At 39.0% G+C, this 26,468-nt stretch overlaps 1 protein-coding gene across 1 annotated transcript in view; it reads right to left on the bottom strand.

Moving 5' to 3' along the window:
• Positions 1-4,797: 4,797 nt before the first annotated feature.
• LOC140235518 (RNA-binding protein 26-like) overlaps positions 4,798-26,468 on the bottom strand; it is a 35,346-nt gene continuing 13,675 nt past the window's right edge. The window contains exons 9-19 of the mRNA XM_072315542.1: positions 25,001-25,153; positions 23,383-23,810; positions 22,493-22,627; positions 19,994-20,113; positions 12,618-12,923; positions 11,670-11,819; positions 10,734-10,838; positions 8,632-8,847; positions 8,166-8,252; positions 6,179-6,304; positions 4,798-5,551 (exon numbers count right to left, since the gene is read on the bottom strand). Coding sequence (XP_072171643.1) covers positions 5,444-5,551; positions 6,179-6,304; positions 8,166-8,252; positions 8,632-8,847; positions 10,734-10,838; positions 11,670-11,819; positions 12,618-12,923; positions 19,994-20,113; positions 22,493-22,627; positions 23,383-23,810; positions 25,001-25,153 — 1,934 coding nt within the window. The 3' untranslated portion in view covers positions 4,798-5,443. The remainder of the gene's footprint in view (positions 5,552-6,178; positions 6,305-8,165; positions 8,253-8,631; positions 8,848-10,733; positions 10,839-11,669; positions 11,820-12,617; positions 12,924-19,993; positions 20,114-22,492; positions 22,628-23,382; positions 23,811-25,000; positions 25,154-26,468) is intronic.

The raw sequence follows: 26,468 nt of genomic DNA, 5'->3' as shown, positions 1-26,468 counted from the left end.
ACTTCACCCACTCGCGTTATACATACCAAGTCTCATTAGGATACCTCGTAACAGTTTTTTAGTTACACTGTCCACAAAATTCATTATGGACAGACGGACGGCACGGAGGGATAACCCGAAAGCATAATGCCTCCGGCAACATTTCGTGGCAGAGGTATATAAAAAAAAAAAGGTTTAATGTAAGAACGGGCAGGAACACAAGTTGACTTGCAATTTTATATCACGTTAATAAATTTAGTAAGTAGGCCTACTGTACATGTAGAGTGTAGTCAGCAAGCAGAATAGTGTAGGCCTGCTGTAGTAATTGTTTCATACCTGGGCCAAAGAATAAGAACTTTCACAAAACGTCAAGCTTCATGTTTACAAGAAAAAATGTGATACATGTATATGTATCAGGAATCACAACTTGCAATGAGATGGCATTATCAATTCTTGTACAAGTAATTTGCTTGGTTGCAGCCTATATCGTCACTGCTGGTTGAAAACATGAATTTAAAATGTCCTTCCTTTTTTTTATATGTTTTAGGGTCGATTTTGGTGACACTTATAAAATGTATATCATTTCATTTGTCATTTACTCTATCAGAACTGCCTGAAAACTCAGTGAGAAATTAGTTTGTCAATAAGTGTGGGACCAATGGAATGGAACACAGAAGGGTGTAGCATGATGTGACTAGCCTGAAATAGCTGGATGTCGGGAACTCATGTAGGGGAATATTCTCTTTTTGTCATCATGGGCGTGATGGTAGTACAAAGGGACAAGCCGTGAGTGACTAGCACGACATAGCTGGACGTCCGAGGCTGATGTTGAACAAGCTTCTTCTTACTATGGGAGGTCTGGTAGTACAATGGGACACCCATGTCGATATTCATGATGACAGTGGAACATCCAACGCTGTGACACGCAGAGATAACTTCTATCACTAGGACAGAGGGTCCGCAGAGGGAGGGAGGGTAGTACAGTGGGACATGGCGGAAGAAAATCTTGCTGTGTTGCTAAAGCTGGCGATGAGGCAAGAAGTCAATTTGACTTATGAATAGTTGAAGAGTGGGGTAGTACAGGACGAGAGTGGTCCAGATCGCTGGAGTCTGTTAATGACTTTTTGTCGTATCATCAATTGAGAGGACGGGAAGGTAGTACGGGGGGCAAAATGATAACTGGTGAAATTTGATGTCTTCTTTCAAAGGTGGCCGTTGGGCATGATGAAAGTGGCGATACCCGCGTCAGGTAGACTTCTTACACACTGGATTCATCCTCGATGCCAATGCTTCTCTCTTCTTCATTGGCTCCTTTTCACCCAATGGCAGCTCTCGAAATGGATCATGTGACCAGGTCACACAGCACAATGTTGCCATACGGCAAAATGAGAGTATACCTCCAGTCTCTTTCTGGGCTATTTTTTTTTTTTTTTTTTTTTTTTTTTTTTTGTCTTCTCTTCTGTGAGAACTCATGGTAAGATGATTTATAGATGTAGCTTTGACAACCACATCTTTTGTTAAGTCATTTTTTTCTCAATATCATTCAAAATTTTGCTTTTCAGACATTGCTTTTTTCTTTTGATGATCTAGATATGGCAAAAATCAATCTCATTTTTTTTTCAAAGATAAAAAGCACTGATTTTTTTTTTCTCAAATGTTTCTATTCAAACTGTTCTTTTTTTTCTCTAATTTTTGTATTCAAACTGTTCTTTTTTCTCTCTTCTCTTTTGATTTTGAGTTCTCTTCTTGGTTTTTTTTTTTCATTCATTCAAAGTACAATATCATATGATACACATTCAGAGAATGATACAAAACTTTTAGTACACACATCAGTCACAATACGAGATCGTACACGTGAGATATTACAGGAAGTAAACCCTGAAATCCAAACCTAATAAGTAATCTGATCCATTTGGGATATTTATCATGCAATCCTCTGTGAATCTTTTACCTATCACCAATTTAACTGGAACATGACATAAACAAGAAGCCCACAGCAATGAAGGCATTATAATCATAATCCAAAATCCTTGGTTAATATCTATGCAAGTGAATTGTTTAACATATACATTGTATTTAATACCCTCTTCTGTCATACAAACTTTTCTTCTATATTCTTTTCCTCCCCCTGTGAGATGAAGATCTGTTTCAGGACACACAACTTTACCTTTCGTCCATGATGGTAAAATCAAATCTTTAGACTCAAATCATCAAAACATTTCTATTATTTCTTCAATTTCTGGATGAGCATTGGGATACTTGAGAATCATTTTTCTGTTTCCTTTCACCTACATTTTGAAATGCTCCAGAAAACAGGGCAAAGGAAGGAAAAGGGAACTCTACCTTCAATCAGCTGGGACCCTTCAATTAACTTAGACTAGTTTGGAAAAACATTCAAGGCATTTCTGAACATAAACATCCTTCATTGCTATGAGAGAGGATCTCAAAAGTTAAATTCATAAAAAGAAAGAAAACAAAGGATATAGTATTTACAAAATTGAAGTAAATCTACGGTCAAGTAGATCACAAAAATTGTACAATGTGCAGTCACTAAGTTGTCTTCATGTCTCCTGATCAAACTGCATTCCGTCTACTTAGTTGGCATTTCTCCCAAACACAGTACTTTCTTAAAAACTCAAAAAGAATGGCTTAATTCTGCAGAACGTATTGCATGCAATGCTTATTTACAAGGTACACCTCAAGCCATCACTCTATAACATACATAATTATTGTCAAATTCTTTGCATCTTCTCGTGCTGACAGTGAACTGTTCTCATGGCTACTGCCCCAATGTCATTTATCTTGCCTGATTTGCCTTGGCACTTCCAACATTTTCTGCCATGTTGCCCGACAATTCAGGAGAGCACCAATCCATTTTACAAAATGCAAACATTCTCAAGTTCCCTTCTGAAAGTGATTTGGGCTAGCCCCAATCTGCTTTTATATCGTTGCTCGGGCGACAGGACCTCGTATCAACAAAACATCAAATGTTCAGGAGAGCCAAAGAACTTGGCGGCCACAGCACTATACCGAATGGGATAGCCTTTCCTTTGACATGCCATGGTGACTTTGTTTTGGGGTTAAGACAGATAGGATTTGGACAGAACATAACTTAGCCAATTATCTGACCATCAATCTAAAAAAGTCATTTTCACCAAAATCTGAGATACAAGGTCTTGTCACCCCAGCGACAATATGACATTCTTTCAAGACAATGCTGTATTTTCACAAAGTCTACAATCATTTGATCATAGTCTCTGTGGCAAAAATTTTCATAAAAAGTCAATATGCTGACATTTCAAGACAGGATTGTCTACATAGAAGATGCAGCAATAAGATTCTATCACGATTCATGCTCTGCAAATATCAAAATTGCCAGATGATGAGCAAGAAAAGCGATAATTAGGGCAAGCATCGCATTTGGATAATGTGCAAAAGACATGAAGAGGACCAGTTGTCCTACGTCATGTCAAACTTGCCCTTATCTCAAGGAAAAATCTCATAAAATCTGTTACGACACCCTGGCCATTACAGCATGTAAATATTATCTGTGTAAGTCAACATTCAGCAATATGCAAAGGGAATGAGTGTAATGCACTCTACGAAGTATTACGAAGTAATTTTCATAAGAAGTTGCTCTCATTCAAAATATCCTACCGGAATATTCATCTACAGTCACCCCAACTCTATCCTTTGGTGGCAGAAAACTCCAACGGACAGAAGAAAAAGGTGTGTTTGCTTTAGTCGTCAAAAAAATTTCAAGATATTGCAAAATGGAACGCTATATAAACTTCTAGTGCTGGTATTAAGAAAATTGCTTCATTTCTTCTACCCAACTATACGCCAGAAAGTAAACATGGTAGCATCTAAACATGTTGACCCATTTCTCATTGATATAATCAGTATTACCATCCTAAACTGTTTTGCATGTGAAAGACATCCATACGGACGATATTGACGTGCTCTACATGGGGTAAATGGCACCTAGGTAAAGTTAGATTCTGCCCCAGTAATCAATACATGCTGAAATCAATTGTATATGCAGTATACCAGTATTTTACAGCACTTTAATCTTTACGAATTTTGAAAGTTGACCAATATTTCCAAACTTAACGACTCAAAAGCAAAAATTTTGCCTCCAGTGATGCAACTGCTTTGCTTTCATCTCTGGAATGGAGAAATTGCTAACTTTCTGTCTTAAAAAGGGAAAATGCACCTATCTCAGTTCATCAGTGTTTTTGATGACAACTTCAACCACTTGTGAACTACCTTACAAATCCGAATTCACAAAATATCATTACTTGAAAAATATAATATCTGGTGTATTCCGTACACTTTCAACTTCATGTTCACCCTCACTTCGTGGCGATAAACATTACTCACTTCATAAGCCTAGAAATCACCAGCTCAAGAATACAGATAACATTACTGACTATGCTAATTTCTCAACAAATGCCTAGCATTTCAGCAACTACCCCTGTCCACACGATTGAACATAAAGGCCCGAATTCACGAAGGTGGTACAAATGAAACCATGGTTTAAACCATGGACAAAAACCATGGAGCGCCAAGTGTCGCATGGATATTTCGTCACGAAATCAGTAATTTCGTCAATGAAATTATTATTTTGTAACAAAATGAAAACATTTTGTAACTAAATGAACATTTCGTCCACGAAATGATAATTTCGTTTACGAAACCTGTCATTTTATCGACGAAATGACCAATTTCGTAACGAAATATTCCGTGCTACACTTGGCGCTCCATGGTTTTTGTCCATGGTTTAAACCATGGTTTTGTTTGTACCACCTTCGTGAATTCGGGCCAAAGTGTTCATTACAATGAATGGGGAAATACAGAATCATAATGATGTTTGCTAATCATTCTCATACTCCACATACATCCCTCCTGACACTGCAAGGTCGTATCTCAATTTTTCCTGGCCCAGCCACCAGGTGGTGGATATATCTAGTCTGTTGTGCACCAGAATCACTGTTTATCCCATCGATCAAAACTGAAAATATAATATTCACGATAAACACATACTTTGGCCATGACAAATCAAAATCAACAAATGATGTCTTCAATGTGAAACATTACAGTCATCAAAATGCTTAAGATATACGTGTACAAGTGATATTTCGCTCAAGTCGTGAACATGTGATGCATATCCAGAGCTGCAAAGAATGCCAATTAACCAGCATGTAGCTTTGTTGCCAAGGCTGAAGAAATCAATATCAAAATATATCTAATCCAAAAAGCACTGCATTAAATGGTTTCATTTCAAAATTAGAGTGGCATCGCTCTTGTTTGTCATGCAGTTTTCTCAATTTTCAGGAACATTTTCTAACAAGTCTTGGTGTCAGACAACGTCAAGGTCGATTTTTGAGGCAACACTGTTGAGCCCTATATATGTATCACATGAGACTGAAGCCAAATAGTCGCTGTCGGCGAGGGGCTTGCGTCATCGTTTCCATGACCTCCCCTCTTCCTCATCATCATCGTCCTCATCGTCACCCAGCAGGTCATTGTCGATGTCGTCCTCCACTTCATCCTCCAGTTCCTCTTCCTCCTAAGAGTGCAAGAGTTTAGATAAAGAAAGCAAAGAGCAATGTCTTGTAAGAAGTGTTGTTTCAGACGGTTTTTATTGTTTGTTTGCTATTACTACATGAAATTGCATGCCCAACATGCCAGTTTCTGCATGAGCAGAAGACAGTAATTTGTCGCAGCAGGCACGTTGGTTTTTATATCTGTAGGATTTTTCATGCGCACTTGCATATAAGTAATGTACAGAAAAGGGGAGGAAGAGTAAATTCAAAAACTGAAAGTAAAATGGATGAACAAAAACTGCCTGGAAAATACTACTTGTATTCTAAATCGTATGCTTTTCAAGCTTCACAGTTAAAGAGGAAAGGGAGGATTTTGTCAGATAACACAAAAAATGCAACACAAGTTGAGTTGACCTTAAATGTTATTTTCAGACCCACTGAAAAATACATCTTTGTGACTTTTTGTGGGGTTTGTGATGTAGGTTTACATATATGGGTATATGAGTGACCTTTCAAATCTGTGTGATGTAATTTCAAAGAAAACAAACAGGACAGTGAGCTAGGTGTCTCTCAAGTTTAATTCCCAGTCAAAGTCTTAGGCATTCACTAGTCCTACGACTTGCAACATACAGAGTGTATCAAAGACTAACCTCATTGTCGAGGAGGTCCCCATCAGGGTCAAGGCTGTCCTCTATGATGTCCACTGTCTGGTCAAGCTGTTTGTGCCAGGCCAGACTCAGCTGGACTCCCTTGAACAAGTTGCCCTTGGCAACAGCCTAGAGAAAAAGAAAACATGTCCAAAGTAAGAAATAAATTCCAGCACCTGCAGACAAGCAGCAAATATTGTATCTCAAAAAATCTTTCTGCAAGATGTGAACTGAATCTGCCCTAACTTTTAGTATTATTGCTGGGCTCCATTTAGTTCCCATGTTAGTGAAACAGAGCCATGAGCATGTAGAATATACAAATAAACAATGAATTGTGACATATATACCAATACAACAGTGGACAGTACGGGGCCCTGGATATGTGGTGTTTTTTTTTTTTTTTTGTTTTTTGTTTTTTTTTTTGTTTTTTGGGGGGGGGGGGAGGATCATCTCAAATCTACCATTTCTCCAAAAGATGAAGTAAACAGACTTCAAGTACAATGGACTGGTCACAAGAAAAAATGTGCACAGTCACTGAATAAAATTACGTTCTCGAATTATGATTTCAATTACTGAATTAAAATTGTGCTGCGTGGCTGAAAAGGACATAATAAATGCTCTACAGCAAGCAATCATATTGCATAATAATCTGAGTGAGGGCATCCTCAAATTTTAAGTAGGACGCCCTCTTATGTCACATAATTATCTTCGCAGACTTACTTCTACATGTTACCACCTCATTTTCTTACACAACATGCTCTTATATCCCAATAAGGTCTGCACAAATGTTGTAGAGAATTTATTCAGCTTTCAGATGATGTGATTTTTTTGTCAGTAGCATAAGTACTTTTCATGTTATGAACAAAAGTGTGTGGCAAGTACAACCTACATTTCACACACTTCGCATAATTTCTGATTTTATGAATGAAATGTTGGCCTGAAAGTAGATAAAGTGTGCTTACATCTAGTCAGGATGAAAATATTAATTGATTATACAGCTTTTACTTGTATTTTAGATTATTCGTGTCCGATAATATTGCCATTAATGATATGATAATCTAAGGGTAAAAACTGTCACTGAAAATATTCAATCTTCAGAATGTCCATTCCTGTCGAGTATGCTAGACTTCTATTTGCACTCTCCTCATTGAAACAGAATTGAACTATCACTGTAGTCATTTGCTTTATGACAAACCTTCATTGAACATAAGTTTCAAAAAGAAACGGTTTATTAGATAATAATGATCGACAGTCAAACATACCTCAGCTTCGAGACCGAGACTGTGCAGCTTCAGGTAGGAGGCTACTGTAACCTTATTGCTCCTAGCACCCTACCCCGCTAGCCCCGGCTAACTAGAGACTCATTGCACCGCTGTTAGTGCTGAGTAAACAGCTACAACTGCTGCACTGAATGTGCAGTGTTCATTTATTCTACAGTTCATTTATGAAGCCGATATCACTGGAACTATACCCCTTCACAGAATTCAAAGATGTTGAAATCCCTATCCTGAATGTTTTCACTTCATATTTTACTATCTTGACTTAGATAAAATGGATGAAAATTGACCCATGTGTACGATATTTTCATCGCACACGGTGATCCTCTTACAGTCCCACATATACAGATTCGTGAAGGTTCTCCACACAAGAAACCTATAGCAAAACTGTACACAATACATTGCAGTCTGAATGCAAATAAACATGTGCGGGGCCACCACAATTTCTTGGACTTTGAGAAGGCTTTCCTGATTGGTTGAAGATGGGGAAGCTTTTTTTCACACTGGATACCGTTTCCATACACTGTCAGCCAATCACAAATGAGTTTATAGAGTGGTAGTGTCATAGCCTTTGAAGTAATCTGTCAGTCAAAATAGGGCCGGTGAGATCGGCTGAAGCATTTACATGGCAGGTTTTGGGCCGATTTAATCGGCCTGTGACACAGATAGGGTTAAACACAAGAGAACAAAAAGTACTGTTTCCTCTTCCTTACCATCTCTGCCTCTTGTCGAGATTTGAAATCAAGGATGTAAGTTGCTGTGTCTTCATTGTACTCCACGCTGTCAAGGTCACCATAATTCTGAAACATCAGGGGAACCACAAAAAAAAAAAAAAAAATTACTTACGAGAGAAAATAGAATATAAAACAGCAAAACTCTGTATGAGTGGAAATCACCAATCTATAAGGAAGAACAAGATCAGTGGTGGAAACAAGATGCGTGGCAGAGGTGTGCATTCCTAGAGTGCTTCTCTTGTTTTATGATAGTTTTCCCATCTGTACTGTCTGCTCATTTCATGGGCTAAACAAATAAGGAGATATAAAGGACTAGTCTGGACCAGATAAAATTACTCTGAAAATTTTAAAAGCACTAAGTGAAAGTGTGAACACAACAGAGTAAAATTTATGGAGAGGTATGTAACTGTGAAGCTGTGAATTCTTGAGAATCTTTTAGACTTACTGTGAAGTGAACAAGGACTTCATCTTTATCTTCTGGAGAAAACCCTCCCACGACGAGACCCTTGGGTCGGTTGTCCACGACGATGTTTGTGTTGGAGCTCCGCCTCCTGGCTGCCAGGAAGCCCCTCCCCCTGCCTCGGCCTCGCCCCCGTAGCGACCGGGGCTGGCCACGCCCTCTGCCGCCACTGGAGCTATCCAAAATTCCAAGCGACATCGCCTGCACACAGAAAAATACTTATTCACGTAATTCATATGAAGTACTAATTAAGCTGCTCTTTTAATTCAAGTCTTTGTCATCACTGGAAGTGCGTATTTACTTTTCATGTAACCATGGACTACTGTAACTTTCACAAATATTATTCTATGGCACTGTATTTCTTCCCCCCCCCCCCCTCTTTTGGTGTCTTGTGTTTATCATACATCACACCAATACACATGTCATACACATGAATATACTGGATATGTTCAATGCAAAGAATATCAAAGCTGACATTTCATGAAGTCTTAAGATTTTAAATTACCTTTTGTCATTTTGTCATTATCAAGCAAAATCAAATAAGAAGTTTAACACAGTGAGCAAACTCAACAAACTGATATGCAATGTCAGATAAAGTTATTCACTGATCGTATATAACACCCTACTTGACAGCTGTGTCCAAGTCAGTAGCTGTCAATCAAACACATAAATCTTACTATGCTCATAGGCAACAGTATGACCAGGGTCCCCTTTTGTAAAACTTGTTATCAATGACAAGTTACTATAGGTGTCATGAGCTACTGAAATCCTTGCATCTGATTGGCTGAGAGCAAAGTTGTCACAGAAATGTGGTAGTTGTTACTGATGACACGTTTTATAAAATGGGACCCAGGTATGTATATATGCTGATTGCTGCAGTAAATATGAGGTCAAGCTAAGCTCAAGCACATGATCAAGTTGCTTCACCCTAATGCTTAGCTTTGTTTCCCGATTTGCACAGATGACTGGAAAGTAATTGTCAATGAATAAAGATTGCCTTACCTCCCTAATCCCTACTGTGTTCATTATGGCATTCCTGTTGGGCTGAGACACATCACTACACCCGAGTGGGCTTTCTCAATTTACAAGTAGATCAAGTTTGGATAGGTGACTGAATGCTCACGGGAAAGCTTCCCAAGTTAATCTATGAGCTCAGCTACACTCACACACGAAGGGTTGCATAAGACCTAAATTTACTCAACTATCAATGGAACACATTTCTAAACATATTGGCCCTAATTCACAAAGGTGGTTTAAATCGACCACAAAGGTATATGCGAGTTTCTCCAGTGTAAATGCACACGACAGATTATGTACACTGACAGACGTCCAACAACAAGCGCGCCTTGATGATTGCAAGTCATATGTACGCTTATTTCAAACTTTAATAAGTCCATGGACAAAACTTAAAGGTAGGGAATCCCATTTGCACGCCTTAAATGAAGAGTTGTATAAATACAGTGGTATGTTGATGAGAGTATAATTTTAGAAACTCCCATAAAGTATTGAAAGTGGAAGGTAACATTTAGTACATTTTTTTGACCGTTAGATTTTGAATTGAATTGTTTTCGGGGCTCACCGTAAATTCCAGTACATTACTAGGCTACCTTTGCAGACCAGTGTATTGCATGTGTGTCCATCATGTATATTTTGTGAAGAAAGTTCATCAACACTTACAAACATTTCTATATACATTCTTGCCACACACTTTATATGTTATTACATCAGCTCTTGTATTTTTAGATTTGTGTTTATGGATCACAAATACAGAAGAATGCAACAAAAAGGCTTAAGTGTGGCTGACACACAGAACTACTGAGTAGTTGAGTTTTGTGCATTATTCAAATTTTAGATAACTGTTGACTTCCAAATTTCTAAGCAGTGGCCTAAGCAAATCCCCTGAGGTTCATATTTAATGTTTTGCTGCATTTTGGGAGGTCTGTAAAAGGTATCCCCTACCTTTAAACCATGGTCTAAATTTATACAGCCTCAATGAATGCAGGCTTGTAAGAACAAGTTTTGTTTTTGATCTGAAAGGGCACATTGATGCAGCCCAAAATGAAATGTGGAGTGGGTCACACCCTTACCTCTCTCCTGAGTTCAGCCACCCTCTTTCGGAGTTGTGTGGTGTCCCCGCCCTCAGACTGCTGGTTGTACAAATCTAATTCCGTGTCCAACAGCTCCCTCTCAGTCTGTGTTGGGGAAAAGATGCCAAAGGGGGTTGTTTCATATTAGTTGATATTCTATTCCACATATCACATCAATCTAACATTAACATTATCACATCATTATATCATTACTATCATCAGCTTCATCATTGCCATTTATCATCATTTTTATCATTATAATGGCTATAATGTTGAATAGTATTGTACCATGGTAAAATGATACTAAAATGCACAACTATTGTCAGTTTGTACTGCATAGTTTGCCATTTGGAGAAAGCAGTAGCCATGTTTCAAAAGACATATTAATGGTTTTAATTAGTTTCGGTACTTTTTATTACTCTCTGTTTATATAGGTATGATCTTACTTTGACAAACACTCAATCCACATTTATATTTGGGGTTTGGATTTCTTTAAAGGGATGGTATAGAATTGGTGGAGATGAGGATTTGGCTTTTAATTTTTTTGCGAGATACCAAGAACCCACTCACAAAACAGTAAAGAGCATGCGATTCTAAAAGGAATTCAAAGTCTATTTGACGAAAATCGGTTTTGAAATAGCTGAGACATCCAAAAACAAAGTAAAACAAAGCGATCGGTAATAAAAGGCGGGTCCCACCTCTTATTAGAATTGCTCTGTTTTGGATATTTCAGCCATTTCAAAACCAATTTTCATCAAATAAACATTGAATTCCTCTTGGAATTACATCCTCTTTCATATTTCATAGAAGGTTTCTAATTATCTCATCAAAAAATGCTAGAAACCAGAAGTTAGGTCTCAACTAAAACTATACCATCACTTTAAGAGCCAGTGTCTAGATTGCAGTGCTTACCACCTGTCCTTTGGCCACACCCACCTGCTTCTTATCCTTGGAAACAGCCTTGACGACGAGCTCCTTCTTTGTCCTCTCAATACTGTCTGACAGCATCTTGATGGACTTCATGATTTCCGCCTTCTTCTCCGTCGTCAGGGTGGACTTGCCCTGCTCCAACTTGGAGATCAAGATCTGGGCAAGACATGACAAGGAAGCACTGTCATATATTCATTTTTTAAAAAATCTTCTTCACAAACATGTTTCAAATTCTTGTCTGTAATTCCTTCATTCCCTTTTCTTTTTGTAAAATCATTTGTAAATGTACATGATCCTAAGATGAAAACGTATGACAATTAGTACAAAAGAGAAGGTTGATAATTTAATTTGTTATGCTCAGAGCATGAAGAAAGGTTGTTTCTATGATCTGACTAGATGAAGCAAATTACTCCTCGCATGTTAAGGTTAAAGCAATAATTTTCAGTCTAACCACCAATGGGTTACAGTGCTTTGATAATTCATGGGGTGACCGACAAAAGACTGAATGAAATCAGTCTCCTGAAGACAAAGAAACAAATTTGATGCTATATGTTGCTCATGCGACCCATCATACTGATATGGTTTTAAACATATGTAACTCTCTATGTGGTTGAAAGTAAGGGCTTTGGATGACGAACAAAGCTATGCATGAGCATCACTTCAAGGTATGGCAATGTTTGCACAGCATATGCTTCAGAGTGCACAAAATTCAGACTTTAATCAAAGTTTACCGCGAACTAGTAAAGAAATATTACTGTTTTAACCCCCTGCAAAAAGAGATTGAGACAAGTGAGTGATCTTCATCCATTTGTTTGTCGTTTTTCTATTAAATTTAGTTTAAATTACCTGTATTTTACTGAAACAATTACTCAGCAGAGCATAAAGAAAAAAAGATGCTAAAATGAGCATGACTATACCACATTTTGTAGCTGAATACCAAGTAACACCTCTCACCTTCTGCTGAGCAAGGAATTTGTCCATCAGGGCCTGCTTCTGCTTGCGAATCTCCTGCTGCTTCCTCGTCATCAGCCGCTTGGCCTCCTCCTGCTTCTTACGCACCGCCTCCTGGGCGGCAGCCAGCTTCTTGGCCACGGTCAGCGAGTTCTGGGCGACAGCCGCAGCCTGCTTGGCTGCCACGGCCGCCGGGGGCGCGGAGCCAGGCCGGGAGTTCTGTACAGTGACAAGTCTTTCGTTTACACTCATGGCTTTCTGATTGTAGATGGTCTTGGTTAACGAGGTCTTGCCCGGGTTCGCTACCACCTGAGGCAGGGTTGCATGTTGGAGAAATGGGGAACCTTCAATCATGCATCTCCAAGAAAAATTCCCACATTTTCTTGCCAAGTGTTGCAATGCAAGAGTGAACACTTGAAAAGGCAAGTATCACTGTTACTGTCTTCATTATACTATATTTTTCGCAGACTTTCGAGAAGGATTGTGAGACTCTATGGCCCGAATTCACAAAGGTGGTACAAATGAAACCATGGTTTAAACCATGGACAAAAACCATGGAGCGCCAAGTGTCGCATGGAATATTTCGTTACGAAATCAGTCATTTCGTCGATGAAAATGATTATTTTGTAACGAAATTACAACATTTTGTAACTAAATGAACATTTCGTCCACGAAATGAAAATTTCGTTAATGAAACGGTCATTTTGTCGACGAAATGACCAATTTCGTAACGAAATATTCTGTGCAACACTTGGCGCTCCATGGTTTTTGTCCATGGTTTCATTTGTACCACCTTCGTGAATTCGGGCCTAAGTGACTTCCCCAGAAAACTAAAAACACAAATGATATCTGGATAAATACCCTATCCTACAGATGAATATGTTGCTGTTGCATGTAAACACTGTTAATACATTACGCACTTTCTTATCAACATTCAATATTGTGAGTGGCTTAAAATGTTGCGTGTTATGAATATCTAAACATCAATTAGCATAATGCCGAAGTGCTGAAGTATTTATCAGGGAAATCACAAGATGACTGTCTGAAGCAGTAAATGGCATGACCTGCTTTGCTGTGAGAGCTGTGAGGTAAATCCGGCCACCCCCGTATTATGGACAGACCCATGTTAAAACTGGTATGATGATGATGATGATGATGATGATGCTTGCACATATATGATAAACATGTTTTAACCCTAACTAGGCCGGGGGGGGGGGGGGGCCTCTGAGGCCCCCCCCCCCCTCGACGTTTCGCGCGATGTATCGCTATCGCGAGAAGCTATCGCCGCGACGTTTCATGACTTTTTTCTTTCGAATCTCCCGCATCTCTTGACACCAAATTTGCGATGCCCGGGTGTGCGGTTCCGAAGTTGCGCATAAATATGCACGTGCATGTCAGACCAAAAATTGCTCAAAAACGTGAATTCGTGTACAATTTCAATGCAAACTGTGTTTCCAGGCAAATTTCATAAAAGCATGATAATTTTGGGGTTTTATTGATTAAAATCAATTAATAATGCATTTTCTTGTTTGGAACAATGTCACGGACAAATTTCGTCGAAAAAACAATGGAAAACATAAAGTCGAAAAAACAAAGAAATACATAAGAAATTCAAAAAACAATAAAATACTGAGGAAATTTTTCCTGATTGCGCAATTTTTTTCTCTTACATTTGCTAAGGACACTAAAAAGAATATTTACACAAAAAATGTGCCTGTTTTGAGCTTTATTTGGTGATTTATACCAAATTGTCTGATTTCATGCATCATTATGCATAAATTAGCATAATTTGGTGTAAATGATAATTTTTGAAAAAATTAACTTCCTGGTACTTTAGATTACATCATAGGCAATGCGTGTGCCAATTTTCGTCGCGATCGCGCGGTCGACGGCCGAGATCCGGAGGGGGAGCCTGGGAGGCCCCCCCCGGCTCTATCATCTACCTGAATAGCCCGGCCTAGTTAGGGTTAAAATGTTGCGTGTTATGAATATCTAAACATCAATTAGCATAATGCCGAAGTGCTGAAGTATTTATCAGGGAAATCACAAGATGACTGTCTGAAGCAGTAAATGGCATGATCTGCTTTGCTGTGAGAGCTGTGAGGTAAATCCGGCCACCCCCGTATTACGGACAGACCCATGTTAAAACTGGTATGATGATGATGATGCATGCACACATATGATAAATAAACATGTTTTTAAAAATATGCTTCTTATTGCCTGATTATAAAAGGAAATAACGAAAAGCAGTCTTAGACATAATCATCAAGTTCCAAAACTGCTATTCATTTCAGCAGAGAGTGAATGGAGGACCATGACAGGTTTTGTCACCTACTGACAAAAGTTAGATTAGTTACAGTCATCATGGACATCATCACGGGTCTAGGACTTGTCCCCCGGAGGACAACTCCCCCGGGGACTACTCCCACCTGACAACTCCCCCGGAGGACGTCTCCCCCGGAGGACTACTCCCCCGGAGGATGTCTCCCCCGGAGGACGACTCCCCCGGAGGACGACTCCCCCGGAGGACAACTGCCCCGGGGGACAACTCCCCCGGAGGACAACTCCCCCGGGGGACCACTCCCCCGGGGGACCACTCCCCCGGAGGACAACTCCCCCGGAGGACAACTGCCCCGGGGACGTCTCCTGGGGGACAATCCCATACCGAACAGAGATTTTTTTTGTGTGTGTGTGTGTGTCCTAGAAATTAGAATTAAATTCATCTGTGTAAAAACAGTATTCTTTTTAAATAAAATTTAAATTAAAGTTGGCGTTACCTAGACACGTCCATCTTTATAACAAAGTTTTTGAAATCTCAGCACAAAGTTTTTACCATTGTACACGCTATACATGTAATGTCGAAAAAAGTAGAAACGCAGGTCCATTTTATCACTGAAAAATTGGTCAAGAGATAAACACATTGACGGATACACGCTTTTGAGGGGAGAGTTCATTCCTTAGATAGTACCTGTTATTCTTCATTATTTTATAATATTTTAAGAAGTCCGTTCTTTGATGATTTTCTTTTTCTTTTTGCAATTTATGATTATAAGGAATATGTTAAATGAAAGAAAGATATCATTCAGAGGGGTGAAAGCTCAAGTTTTTGAGTTTCTTCAGTTTGTCTCCGTCTACAAAGGAATATGTTGTTAGAAATACCCTTTTAATGGGGTTATGATTTTTATCTTAGATTCTTATGATAGTTACTATCCTGTATGTCACTGTCAGTAATTTCATTGTGCAATTTTCGTTTGTTATGTTGACTGTGAATTTATCTGAACATCATTACAATTCTTAATGTCGGAGAAATAATTGACAGAAAAACATATGAATATTCTGTTCCTGAAAAGACTTGAACGTGTAAAAAGGTAATATCTTACAACCGGCATTAGGCACTATAATGCAGAAACAGTATTAGCACTGGTTGCACAGTTACCATGCATCCTGTCGTACCGATGTGTTGGCTCAGTGAGTAGAGCGGCTGCCCTCACAATCGGGAGGTCGTGGGTTCAAACCCCGGCCGCGTCATACCAAAAGACGTTAAAAGATGGGAGTTGCTGCTACCTTGTTTGCCGTTCAACAGTTGAAAAGGTTAGAGCAACGTCGATCTGGCGCTGCTCAGTGGCTGCCGGGCCCACGATCAATTGGGCAAAAAGAATTTCCATTCTCGGACAATAAAATTTGGAGTTTGGAGTTTTTTTAGAATGCACCAGCCACATACCGGTATCTGCATGACACACGTATAACATAACCCTTGCTGTACTATTGTTGGTAGAAAGCACCAGATTGATAGCTAGAACTTGTTATTAAGAGTATGGTAGTCAATACTACTTGAAAAAATACAGAAAAAATGCAAAAAATGGCAGTTGGGGTAGGGGTAAAAGGCAAGGAAATTTTATGCCTAAATATGGGCAAAAGATTAGTATCATGTGGAAGATTAGGTTTTACACTAAAATAATCATTATTATCCATTTCCTTGACCCCCAAAACATGGGGTTAGACACCAAAACCATCACAATTGACCAAAAAATAGCCGAGTTATAACCAGAAATGTCTTTTTAAAGCCGAAACGGCGACCAACTTTTCGGCCGGGGCACCCTGGATTTCGCATTTTTCGTTCTTTTTTTTTTTTCAAAAATGGTGTCAGTAGGCACAAAGTCATCAAACTAAGGTGTGATGAGCATGTTCTGAAAATGTCATCCTCTTTAGCCAATCGCTCTAAGAGATATCAAGGGATGACAACTGTAATATTTAGCCTGCATTTATAGAGAGTTCCTTAGTTGTTTCTTTAATCAGTCAGAATAAGCATACGATCTTGGCAGTAATTTGTTGTATTACAATCATGACGAGTTTGAACAATGCAAATGCTTTAGCGATATCGATTGCATCGGATGCCCAAGGGAAGAAACGGACACTGGTCAAAAAGTATTATGTGCACATTTTGTTAACACGCAGGTGATAGGTTGATATGTTTTTATTCTTCTAGGTCTTCGGTGCAAGTAAGGAAGTTTGCTGAGGTAGTACATCTACCTCCGGGGTTTCTCGAGAGAGGCAACTATAGAGCATAGCAACAGCATCATCTCTGTTGGGATTGGTTGGTGCTGCACAGCTAGGCACTAGTCTCTGCGTTCAAACTGTACTAATTTCAAACTTTTGGCATCTCCCTTTTTTTTTTTGAAAAGTAAAGTTTCTCTTTATCACACAGATTTTTTCATTTATCAACTACCACTGAAACTTAATTAATAAGCTATTGTCTTTTTAGGATTATAATGGCAATTATTTGATACGTTGTTCACACAATATACTTGTCCTATTTGAGTAATAATGGAAATACGTCTTGTATGGGCGTGTTTGACTTGCCATATCTTATATCTTACATTCAACTTTACTACATGTGTAATCATAGCAACATATCTTATAAACACAAACATTACTGATACTTGTAAAGTGAGTAACACTTCACTTCAATATTGAGATATCACGGCTTTGTATGACACATTACAACGCACTCTTATAACGACGTAAGTTCAATCTCGCTCTTCACACTTGGAGGAATACTTGTGATTGTTTTGTAAACTGTACTTTTGTTAACTTTTAGAAATGTATTATTTTTGTCTTTGAAGAAACGTTAATCATTGTTTCTCTTATAGTAATCGACAAAGCTGTTACTTTTGATAAGTTAGATGAAACACTTTTATTGCACTCAAAATGTAACCAACTCTACTCTCCAGATGAATAGTTCAACACACATTATCACAATCCCGTGATCATTGTCATTTCATTTCCCGTCAAATTCCGGTATCTATCCTATAAAATAGAAAAGTTTTTACACTGGTCCATATTTTTGACCTGATCTTGTGATACGATATTATGTTGAGTCATCTAGCTTTGTTGCATTAGGATTGTTTTCCGCTGTACCTCTTCTGATGTCAATTCTGTTTTGACAGGAGCATTTTTCCTTCACATTCCATTATGCAACTTCTTGGAAACTTTGTCTTTGAAACAACAACGCTTTTCGCTTCGATCAAAGTAATTTTACTGCACTTTTGTTTCTTGGTCAGCTTTGTTTGCACATTCTTTATTACTTTTGGTTTCAGCAGCTGCCTAGCTGTTGGCAGGGTGGTCCTTGTCCTCCTCTGCATCAACAATTGTGCAGGACTAGCATCTAGCCCATCGATCGGTGTGTTCCGATAGTCAAGAAATGCCAAACCTGGATCTGCTCCATCTCTCATTGCCTTTTTCATTAGACATTGCGATTTGTACTGTCTTTTCAACTTTCCCATTGCTATGTAGAAAGTGATGAAGACGTGACATGCTTGAATTGGTACTGACAAGCAAACTCTTTGAACTGGTCACTTGTAAACTGTGTACCATTATCTGATACCACAATCTCCGGTATACCATTACGTGCAAAAGTGTTGTTTGCATACTAACTTCAATTACTCTTACGCTAGACATTTTTTTTTCCATGTTCAAACATTATCAAATAAAACTGTATGAAACAAAACTCAATTTTCAATTAATTGAAACTCGAATCATCCCATCTTTGTGGTTGAGAGATTTTCGTTGGTCGTGCGGGTGTGCTTTCCCAGGGCTGTTGGAAGGTGTTATTACCTTTTTACACGTTCAAGTCTTTTCAGGCACAGAATATTCATATTTTTTTCTGTCAATTATTTCTCCGACATTAAGAATTGTAATGATGTTCAGATAAATTCACAGTCAATATAACAAACGAAAATTGCACAATAAAGTATTACTGACAGTGACATATAGGATAGTAACTATCATAAGAATCTAAGATGAAAATCATAACCCCATTAAAAGGGTATTTCTAACAACATATTCCTTTGTAGAGGAACTCAAAAATTTGAGCCTTTACCCCTCTGAATAATATCTTTCTTTCATTTAGCATATTCCTTACCATAATCATGAATTGCAAAAAGAAAAGGAAAATCATCAAAGAATGGACTTCTTAAAATATTATAAAATAATGAAGAATAACAGGTACATGCTAAGGAATGAACTCTCCCCTCAAAAGCGTGTTTCCGTCAATGTGTTTATCTCTTGACCAACTTTCAGTGATAAAATGGACCTGCGTTTCTGCTTTTTTCGACATTACATGTAGCGTGTACAAAAGTAAAAACTTTGTGCTGAGATTTCAAAAACTTTGTTATAAAGATGGACGTGTCTTAGGTAACGTTAACTTTAATTTAAATTCTGTATAAAAAGAATACTGTTTTTACACAGATGAATTCAATTTTAATTTCTAGGACACGAATAAGAAACATCTTTGTTCAGTTATGGGATTGTCCCCCAGGAGACGTCCCCGGGGCAGTTGTCAGGTGGGAGTTGTCCTCCGGGGGAGTTGTCCTCCGGGGGAGTTGTCCCCCGGGGGAGTTGTCCCCCGGGGGAGATGTCCTCCGGGGGAGTTGTCCCCGGGGGAGTTGTCCCCCGGGGGAGACGTCCTCCGGGGGAGTAGTCCTCCGGGGGACACGTCCTCCGGGGGAGTGGTCCTCCGGGGGAGCTGTCAGGTGGGAGTAGTCCCCGGGGGACTAGTCCTCCGGGGGAGTTGTCCTGATACGATCATCACATCTTGTCAGGAATACTAACTGTATGACTGGAGCTATTTTCAATGTTGTACTACACATACAGTCACAGATGTAGGAAATATGTCATACATTTCTTTCCAACTCTGCCCAGATTTTGTGGAATGGAAGTCATGTCTGTCGAGTTCATGATCAAGATGGTATGAAAAACAATTGGTGTTTGATCTTCAGAAAAAACTTTGGGGAAAAAACAATTTATGCTTTAGTGAACTAAAGGTCAACAATTTGGCTCAAATGGAGGGTGGATAAAACCAAACTAGGAGCAGAACATACCTTTTCTTGAGGTGCTGGATGGTTTCGGATGACTGTGAGTTGATTCTTGGAGGGGAGTTTGATCCGTTGCTTGACAGGCTTCCTGGCTGCATGGGACTGATCCCCTTCCCCGCTGGTGTTCTGTGACCAGATATCAACATCTCATAACTCAATGGATTTCTGTTTTTACTGTTAAGGTTAAGAGACATGTGCATTAGCTGCATCATACTTCTAGTGGATACACTAAGCAAGAAAGCAGGGAAGGTCAACACATTTTTGGTCAGACTCTTGTATATAATTCAAGCCAGCTTTTTGAAGGTGCTTGCAGGTTGGTTGAATGAATTCTAAATCTAGTTTGGCAAGTTTTCTGGCAAGTTTGACATAAATCAGGACCAGTTTGGTGATACCAGGTGCATCCTGTCTTCTCACTTATGTTGTGTGGAGAGTCCATTACTTGTATCACAGAGAGAAATTAACTCCTTTAATGTTCATAGATATGAAACTCACTCACAGCAACTCACTCTAACTTGCTGTAGTGAGAAAGCTAGTGCTACACCATGATCACTTGCTGAATATATCCATGTATGAGCGAGAAGAGACTTACTAACATCTTTATAATCCACAATGGCAGACTTGACAAGGTGGATACAATTTCATGGTTTGTTTCGATTTTGATGCGGGATGGCAATGACATAGATATTGAGTCTATTCCTCTATACAAATTTATTGGCTGTAATTGATTGTTTTCTTGCAGTCATATCATGTGCTCAAACTATCATGAGCAACAGATACGTAGTTAAGTAATCTGCTGCACTATCATTACCTTATTCATGTCACTGGAGCGAGCCCCTCCCCCCCCCCCAAAAAAAAAAGGAAACTAGATATATCGCTATGGCGACTGATAATGCATAATGCATGGTTCTCCTAATAGGTCTATAGTACAATGTCTTGACAATGTGTCATGACAGTTTCACACAATTGGCAAAATATTAAAATGACAGGTTTGCCACAAATGTGCTGAATGTTCACTTTCCTAGAACTAGGTTCAATTGGATGAATGATTAAAATGTCAGAGTGCAGGTATTTGGGGAACTGATGATTTTTACTTGACTTTTGACCCTTTTATAAGTTTATGCATTGAGTGATTTTCAAGGTATTGAGAAAAAGTATAATTTCAGTATCAAATGGAAAAATAGCATTATCTAAACCTGGCCTTTGACCTTTGACCTCACAGTTCCAAAGAGAATCACTGTCAGGTTGAACATGCATAAATATGTAAGTTTCATGATGATACCTCGAGTTACTTTTGAGATATGGAGGAAAAAGTGCAATTCAGCACTTTCACTTGACCTTTGACCTTTGACCTTTTGGCAAGAAACTTCCCTCAGAATATATATTGGGTAATACATGCATACATCAAGTTAAAACAAAAAACAAAAACCTTCAGGCATATTGCATTTTAAGGAAAGTAGTGATATTTTGAGGAGTTGACCTTGACCTTTGACCCCCCTGACCTTTGACCCATGACCCCAACTTCCCTAGATAATCACTGCCCATCAGTACAAGCATATATACTAAGTTCCATGAAGATACCTTGAACCATTTGCGAGATATGGAGAAAAACATGAAATTTCAATTTTTTTTTTCACAAAATAACCTGTGACCTTTGACCTTTGACCCTGTGACCCTAAAATCCACACAAAGTATTATCCCCCAAGGATATACCCTCATACCAAGTTTGATGTAAAACCACCACACGGTTCTTGATATATAGACAAAAACAAAACGGGACGGACGGACGTACGGACGGACGGACGGACGGACGTACGGACGGACGGACGGACGTACGGACGGACGGACGGACGGACGGACGGACGGACGGACGGACGGACGGACGACCCGAAAACATAATGCCTCCGGCCACTTCGTTGCGGAGGCATAAAAAATATGAACGATGAGAAGGAACAACACAAAGGATGAACAAGAACAAGATAAGACAAAGAAAAAGGAGAAATACTGGCAGCAGAACTAGTAATAGTATAAGAAGTAATAGAAGTAGTCAAGTAGTAGCAGTAGTAAAGAAAGAAGAAGTAGTAGCAGTAGTAGTAGTCGTCATCATCATCATGGTAATAGTGGTAGTGGTAGTGATAGTAATGGTAGCTGAAGTAAATCTACCACTGTAATAGTGGATATTTTTGCGTGACTAGTTTTTCGCACTCAGCCGGGTAAGTAGAGTTCTGCGTGCATTTAATTCCGCAGAATCAAGACATCAACTACTGGACTACATGGTAAGCAAAAATATTCATGTGCTTTTATTTTCGCGCTAATTTCTGGTTGCACGAAATACGCGAAAATTTCAACATCGCAAAAATTTCCACTTTTACAGTAATTATGGCAGTAGTGGCAGTAGTGGCAGTTGTAATAGTAGTAGTACTAGTAGGAGTGGTAGTAGCAGAAGTATACTACAAGATATAATGGCAGTAGCAGTTATGTATTGATGATAGTTAACATGAACAGTACCTCAGGAGGGACGTGCCAAAAAACTTTAATGAAGCGGTTGTTGAAGACTGCCTCGGTGGACTGGTATGCCTTCTTGGCCTCAAAGTGGTTGGAGAAGGTCAGCAGTGCCGCTTCTGGATCCTGTCCGTATGCAATCTGCAATGCAGGTTTTGAAAAAAATTCATGCATTTCAGTGAATGTTCGAGAACTGAAAAAACACAAACACTTAACAAAACAAAACAAAAAAAAAATGACAGGGATCAATAGGCAGTCGAGACAACCCAATTTACCACCTACTTCACAATGCATATACAATTCTCTTCTGCTGAATCAGGTTTCAGGGGCATTGGAATAAAAAGAGAAACTTCATGCATTACAGTCAACCCATTCTTTGGATGAGAGAACAAGCAGATCTTCAAACCCAAGAGACTAAATCAACCTGGCATCCATTTGATACTCGCTGGTAACAAACAAAGTTCACACCATTATGACTCCACTACTGACAAAAGTTTTCTAAAGGATGAACATTGGCAAGAAGGACTGCAAGATTGTGCACAGATTTTCTGCTGAAGTCTTTCCTCCTTGAGGTAAGATAGCACATTCTACGAGACAGCAAACATTTTATGTATGAATGCAGCTTGGCTGTGCTAACGCAATAGGCTACTCCAGTACTGGAATTAAAAAGCTCGTGTAATAACCAGTTGAACAGGAATACGATGAAAATAGGTATTTCCTCCTATTCCCAACTGAATGGCAAAATGTTTACAAAATACAGTCTCATCCAAACAAAGAATGGTCCCAACAATAAACATTGTCAGGTTAAGAACTCCACAAAACTATCTGACATCCGAAAGCTGTCAGTCATAAGGACTTCACACCCTACTCCAGGACTGTATGAAGACTGAACCCACCTGCAAGTTGACAATGTTGCCAAACTTCTGGAAGTGCTCATTGAGCTTGGCGATGTTGTTGCAATCCCTGGGTATCTTGCGGACTTCCAGGATGCGATTGTTGGGCACAAAACGCCCCTTCCCCTTCCCTCCTATCCTGGCCCTCAGATCCACAGCGCCCCCACTGGGGGCAACCGTCCGTAAATCCGGAGGGGCGCTATTCCCCTTTTGTAGGTGTGCAGTTTCGTCACTGGCTACATCATCTAGCGGTCTCTTCTGGCCGGAGGTGTACTTTGGTACCTGTCTCCCGCTTCCACTGATGGTCACTGCTCTCCTCTCGTCCTGGTCAGTCTGGGGCAAGCCTTGACCCCTCGTCAGGTCCACCACCTTCCTCTCGCTACTGTTCTCATCCGGCTTGTCTTCGGACAGTGCACCCAACTCCTCAAGCTCTGTGGAGTGTTAACAAACATGCAAAGGTCACTAGAAACGTGCCTGTGTGCCAGAGAGAATATAAAATGTGTGACATTCTGAATCTCAGTCCCCTCCACTTTGGCATAATTTCTGCATGATAAAAGTGCTTTCCTATTTATCATTTGTTTTAATTTGGAGTCAGAGAATGCATTTCTTCTGACAATGCCTTTGCTTCCTTCCTATTTTTGGAGGTTATGTTTAAGCATAATAACTCTTGACATTCAAACTTAATGCAAATTCAAGAACCACCATGTTTTTAAATAAAAAAAAAAAAGTCACTTTCCAAAGTGATGTGCTTCTTGATTGAAGTACATTACTTATAGTGCACAGAAAGCATGGCCTAGTGTCCATTGGAGAAGTCACATACACCAGAAATAACCACTTAGAAAGCCTGAGTAGTTAAGTATCATTATCACAGTAAAACATCCATCAGAACCCTGCTTCATAAAACTATGGTAACTTTACAATCATGGTAAATCTACAATCGGTGGTAACCACTAGTGATTTCTTGGCTTTGATTGGCTATTGAACAGTATAGCTATGGTAGCACTTCTTAAAGAGCTACCATTACAGTCTTATGCAACGGGGGCCCTGGAGATTTAGAAAAGATACTTCATAATCCAATCCAATAACAGTGAAACAGAATGTACATTATCTAAGAAATTCATGCAATATCCTCAAACTGAAAAAACCTAGAACAAATTTTTTGAAACACGGATGTATTTATACTGGCATAAGTATTTTCAATGATCTCCCCGAAAATATTAGAATATTAGACAGTCTATCTTCCTTAAGGAATGCTCTTGATTCAGTCGTAAATTTTCATACAGGTACTCATAGTTCATATTGAAGTGTTTGTTTAACCAGAATGAAGATAATCACCTCAGATGATCGTTGGTATTTTCTTATATTGATATTGATTTTAGAGTATGTTTAATCTTTGTTTCGTTGTTGTTTTTTTTTTCTTTTCTGATATTCGTATCACCTCTATGTTTAATTTGATTTTGTATCGTTCTGTATCTTTGATTTATTCTGTTTATGTCAAATACTTTGTTCACGGCCTCTCTGAAAAACAGCCTCTTGGCTGATTGAGGGCTTTTAATCCCGTGATTAAATAAAATAAACAAACAAACAAACACACAATCTGAGAAAACCAAGGATTCCCCACCTTTTCTTGAAGTGGTGGGAACCGTCTGGATGCCCACTAGTGTTCTGAGGTTACTTGATGGCTGCCTTGGGGGTCGGCCACTTCCGTAGTATGACCTTCGACCTTGGGATTCCATGCTGGGGTCCTCTGGGTTGTAACCCTCCATCTGAAAATCTACAGAAATGGGATCAAAATCATTTCAATTCATGTTAACCCTATTCTAACTGGGCTATTTGAGACCAAGTTTTTACTGAGGGGGGGTCAATTTGACCCCCCCTTCAGATCTCGGCCGCTGATCGCGCGATCGCCGCGAAATTTTGCCTGAAGATAGAGCTGGATGTCAACTACAAGATTACATCGTCATACAATAGAAAAATATTGCCTTTCTATTTTTAATAAATTAATTATGCAAATTTGTGCATGAAATCATATTTTTACCTATAACTCCATTAAAAAGACTGGAGGATTGCTAAATTTTTGTGTCAGAATTCCTCAAGACACATCAAACAATTTTCGTATAAAAAAATAGCTCAATTGAAATTAATTTCTTTTGTTTTTTATTGTTTTGTTAATTTCTTATGTATTTTATTGTTTTTTCAACCTTTTGTTTTCTATTGTTTTTTGCCAAAACTTGTTGCAGGCACTCTTTTAGGCTTATCTACACTAGAATTGATTAATTTCAATGGTTAAAAGTTGAAATAATCTAATTTATATCAATTTAACCAAAAAACACAATTTGCATTGGATTTGCACACGATATCATGAATTAGAGCTGTTTTTTGGTTGACATGCATATAGTATGCAAAACATTACGTAACTTCAAAACGGTGTACCCGGACGTCGCAAATTTAGTCCCAAAATATGCGGGAGACTTCAATGAAAAAAGTCGGGAAACCACGCGGCAAAAGCTTTGCGCGTTGCGAAATCGTGGCGCGAAACGTCGAGGGGGGGGTCAATTTGACCCCCCCCCCAGTTAGAATAGGGTTAAAGCATAGATGGTGTATTCTTGTACATATACAAAAGAGAGAACCCCCGTAACAGAGCTCATTATTCAAACCATGCAAATACCTCTTCATATCTTGTTCATTCAGGACAATTCGGAAAGACAGATTAAACGTTATTTGTCATATGCGAGTCTTGCATGTTAACTTTAAGATGTGACCTTCAATGATCTTTGACCTTAGCACATGACCCAGGACAGCACTTTTAGATAAAGATCTTCCATGTGCACCTCTGATCAAAGTGAGGCTGCAACTGGAATAATGGTTGGAAAGTTGTTTGTTGCAAAAGAGTCTTGCACATAAACTTAACATTTGAAATAGGGACAGACAGATGAATGATCAATGTGAGGCTGCAACTGGAATAATGGTTGGAAAGTTGTTTGTTGCAAAAGAGTCTTGCACATAAACTTTAACATTTGAAATAGGGACAGACAGATGAATGATCAATGTGAGGCTGCAACTGGAATAATGGTTGGAAAGTTGTTTGT

Source organism: Diadema setosum, chromosome 11 (assembly GCF_964275005.1).
Source record: "Diadema setosum chromosome 11, eeDiaSeto1, whole genome shotgun sequence".
Lineage (NCBI taxonomy): Eukaryota > Metazoa > Echinodermata > Echinoidea > Diadematoida > Diadematidae > Diadema > Diadema setosum.
This window is presented reverse-complemented; position numbering and strand designations above follow the sequence as displayed.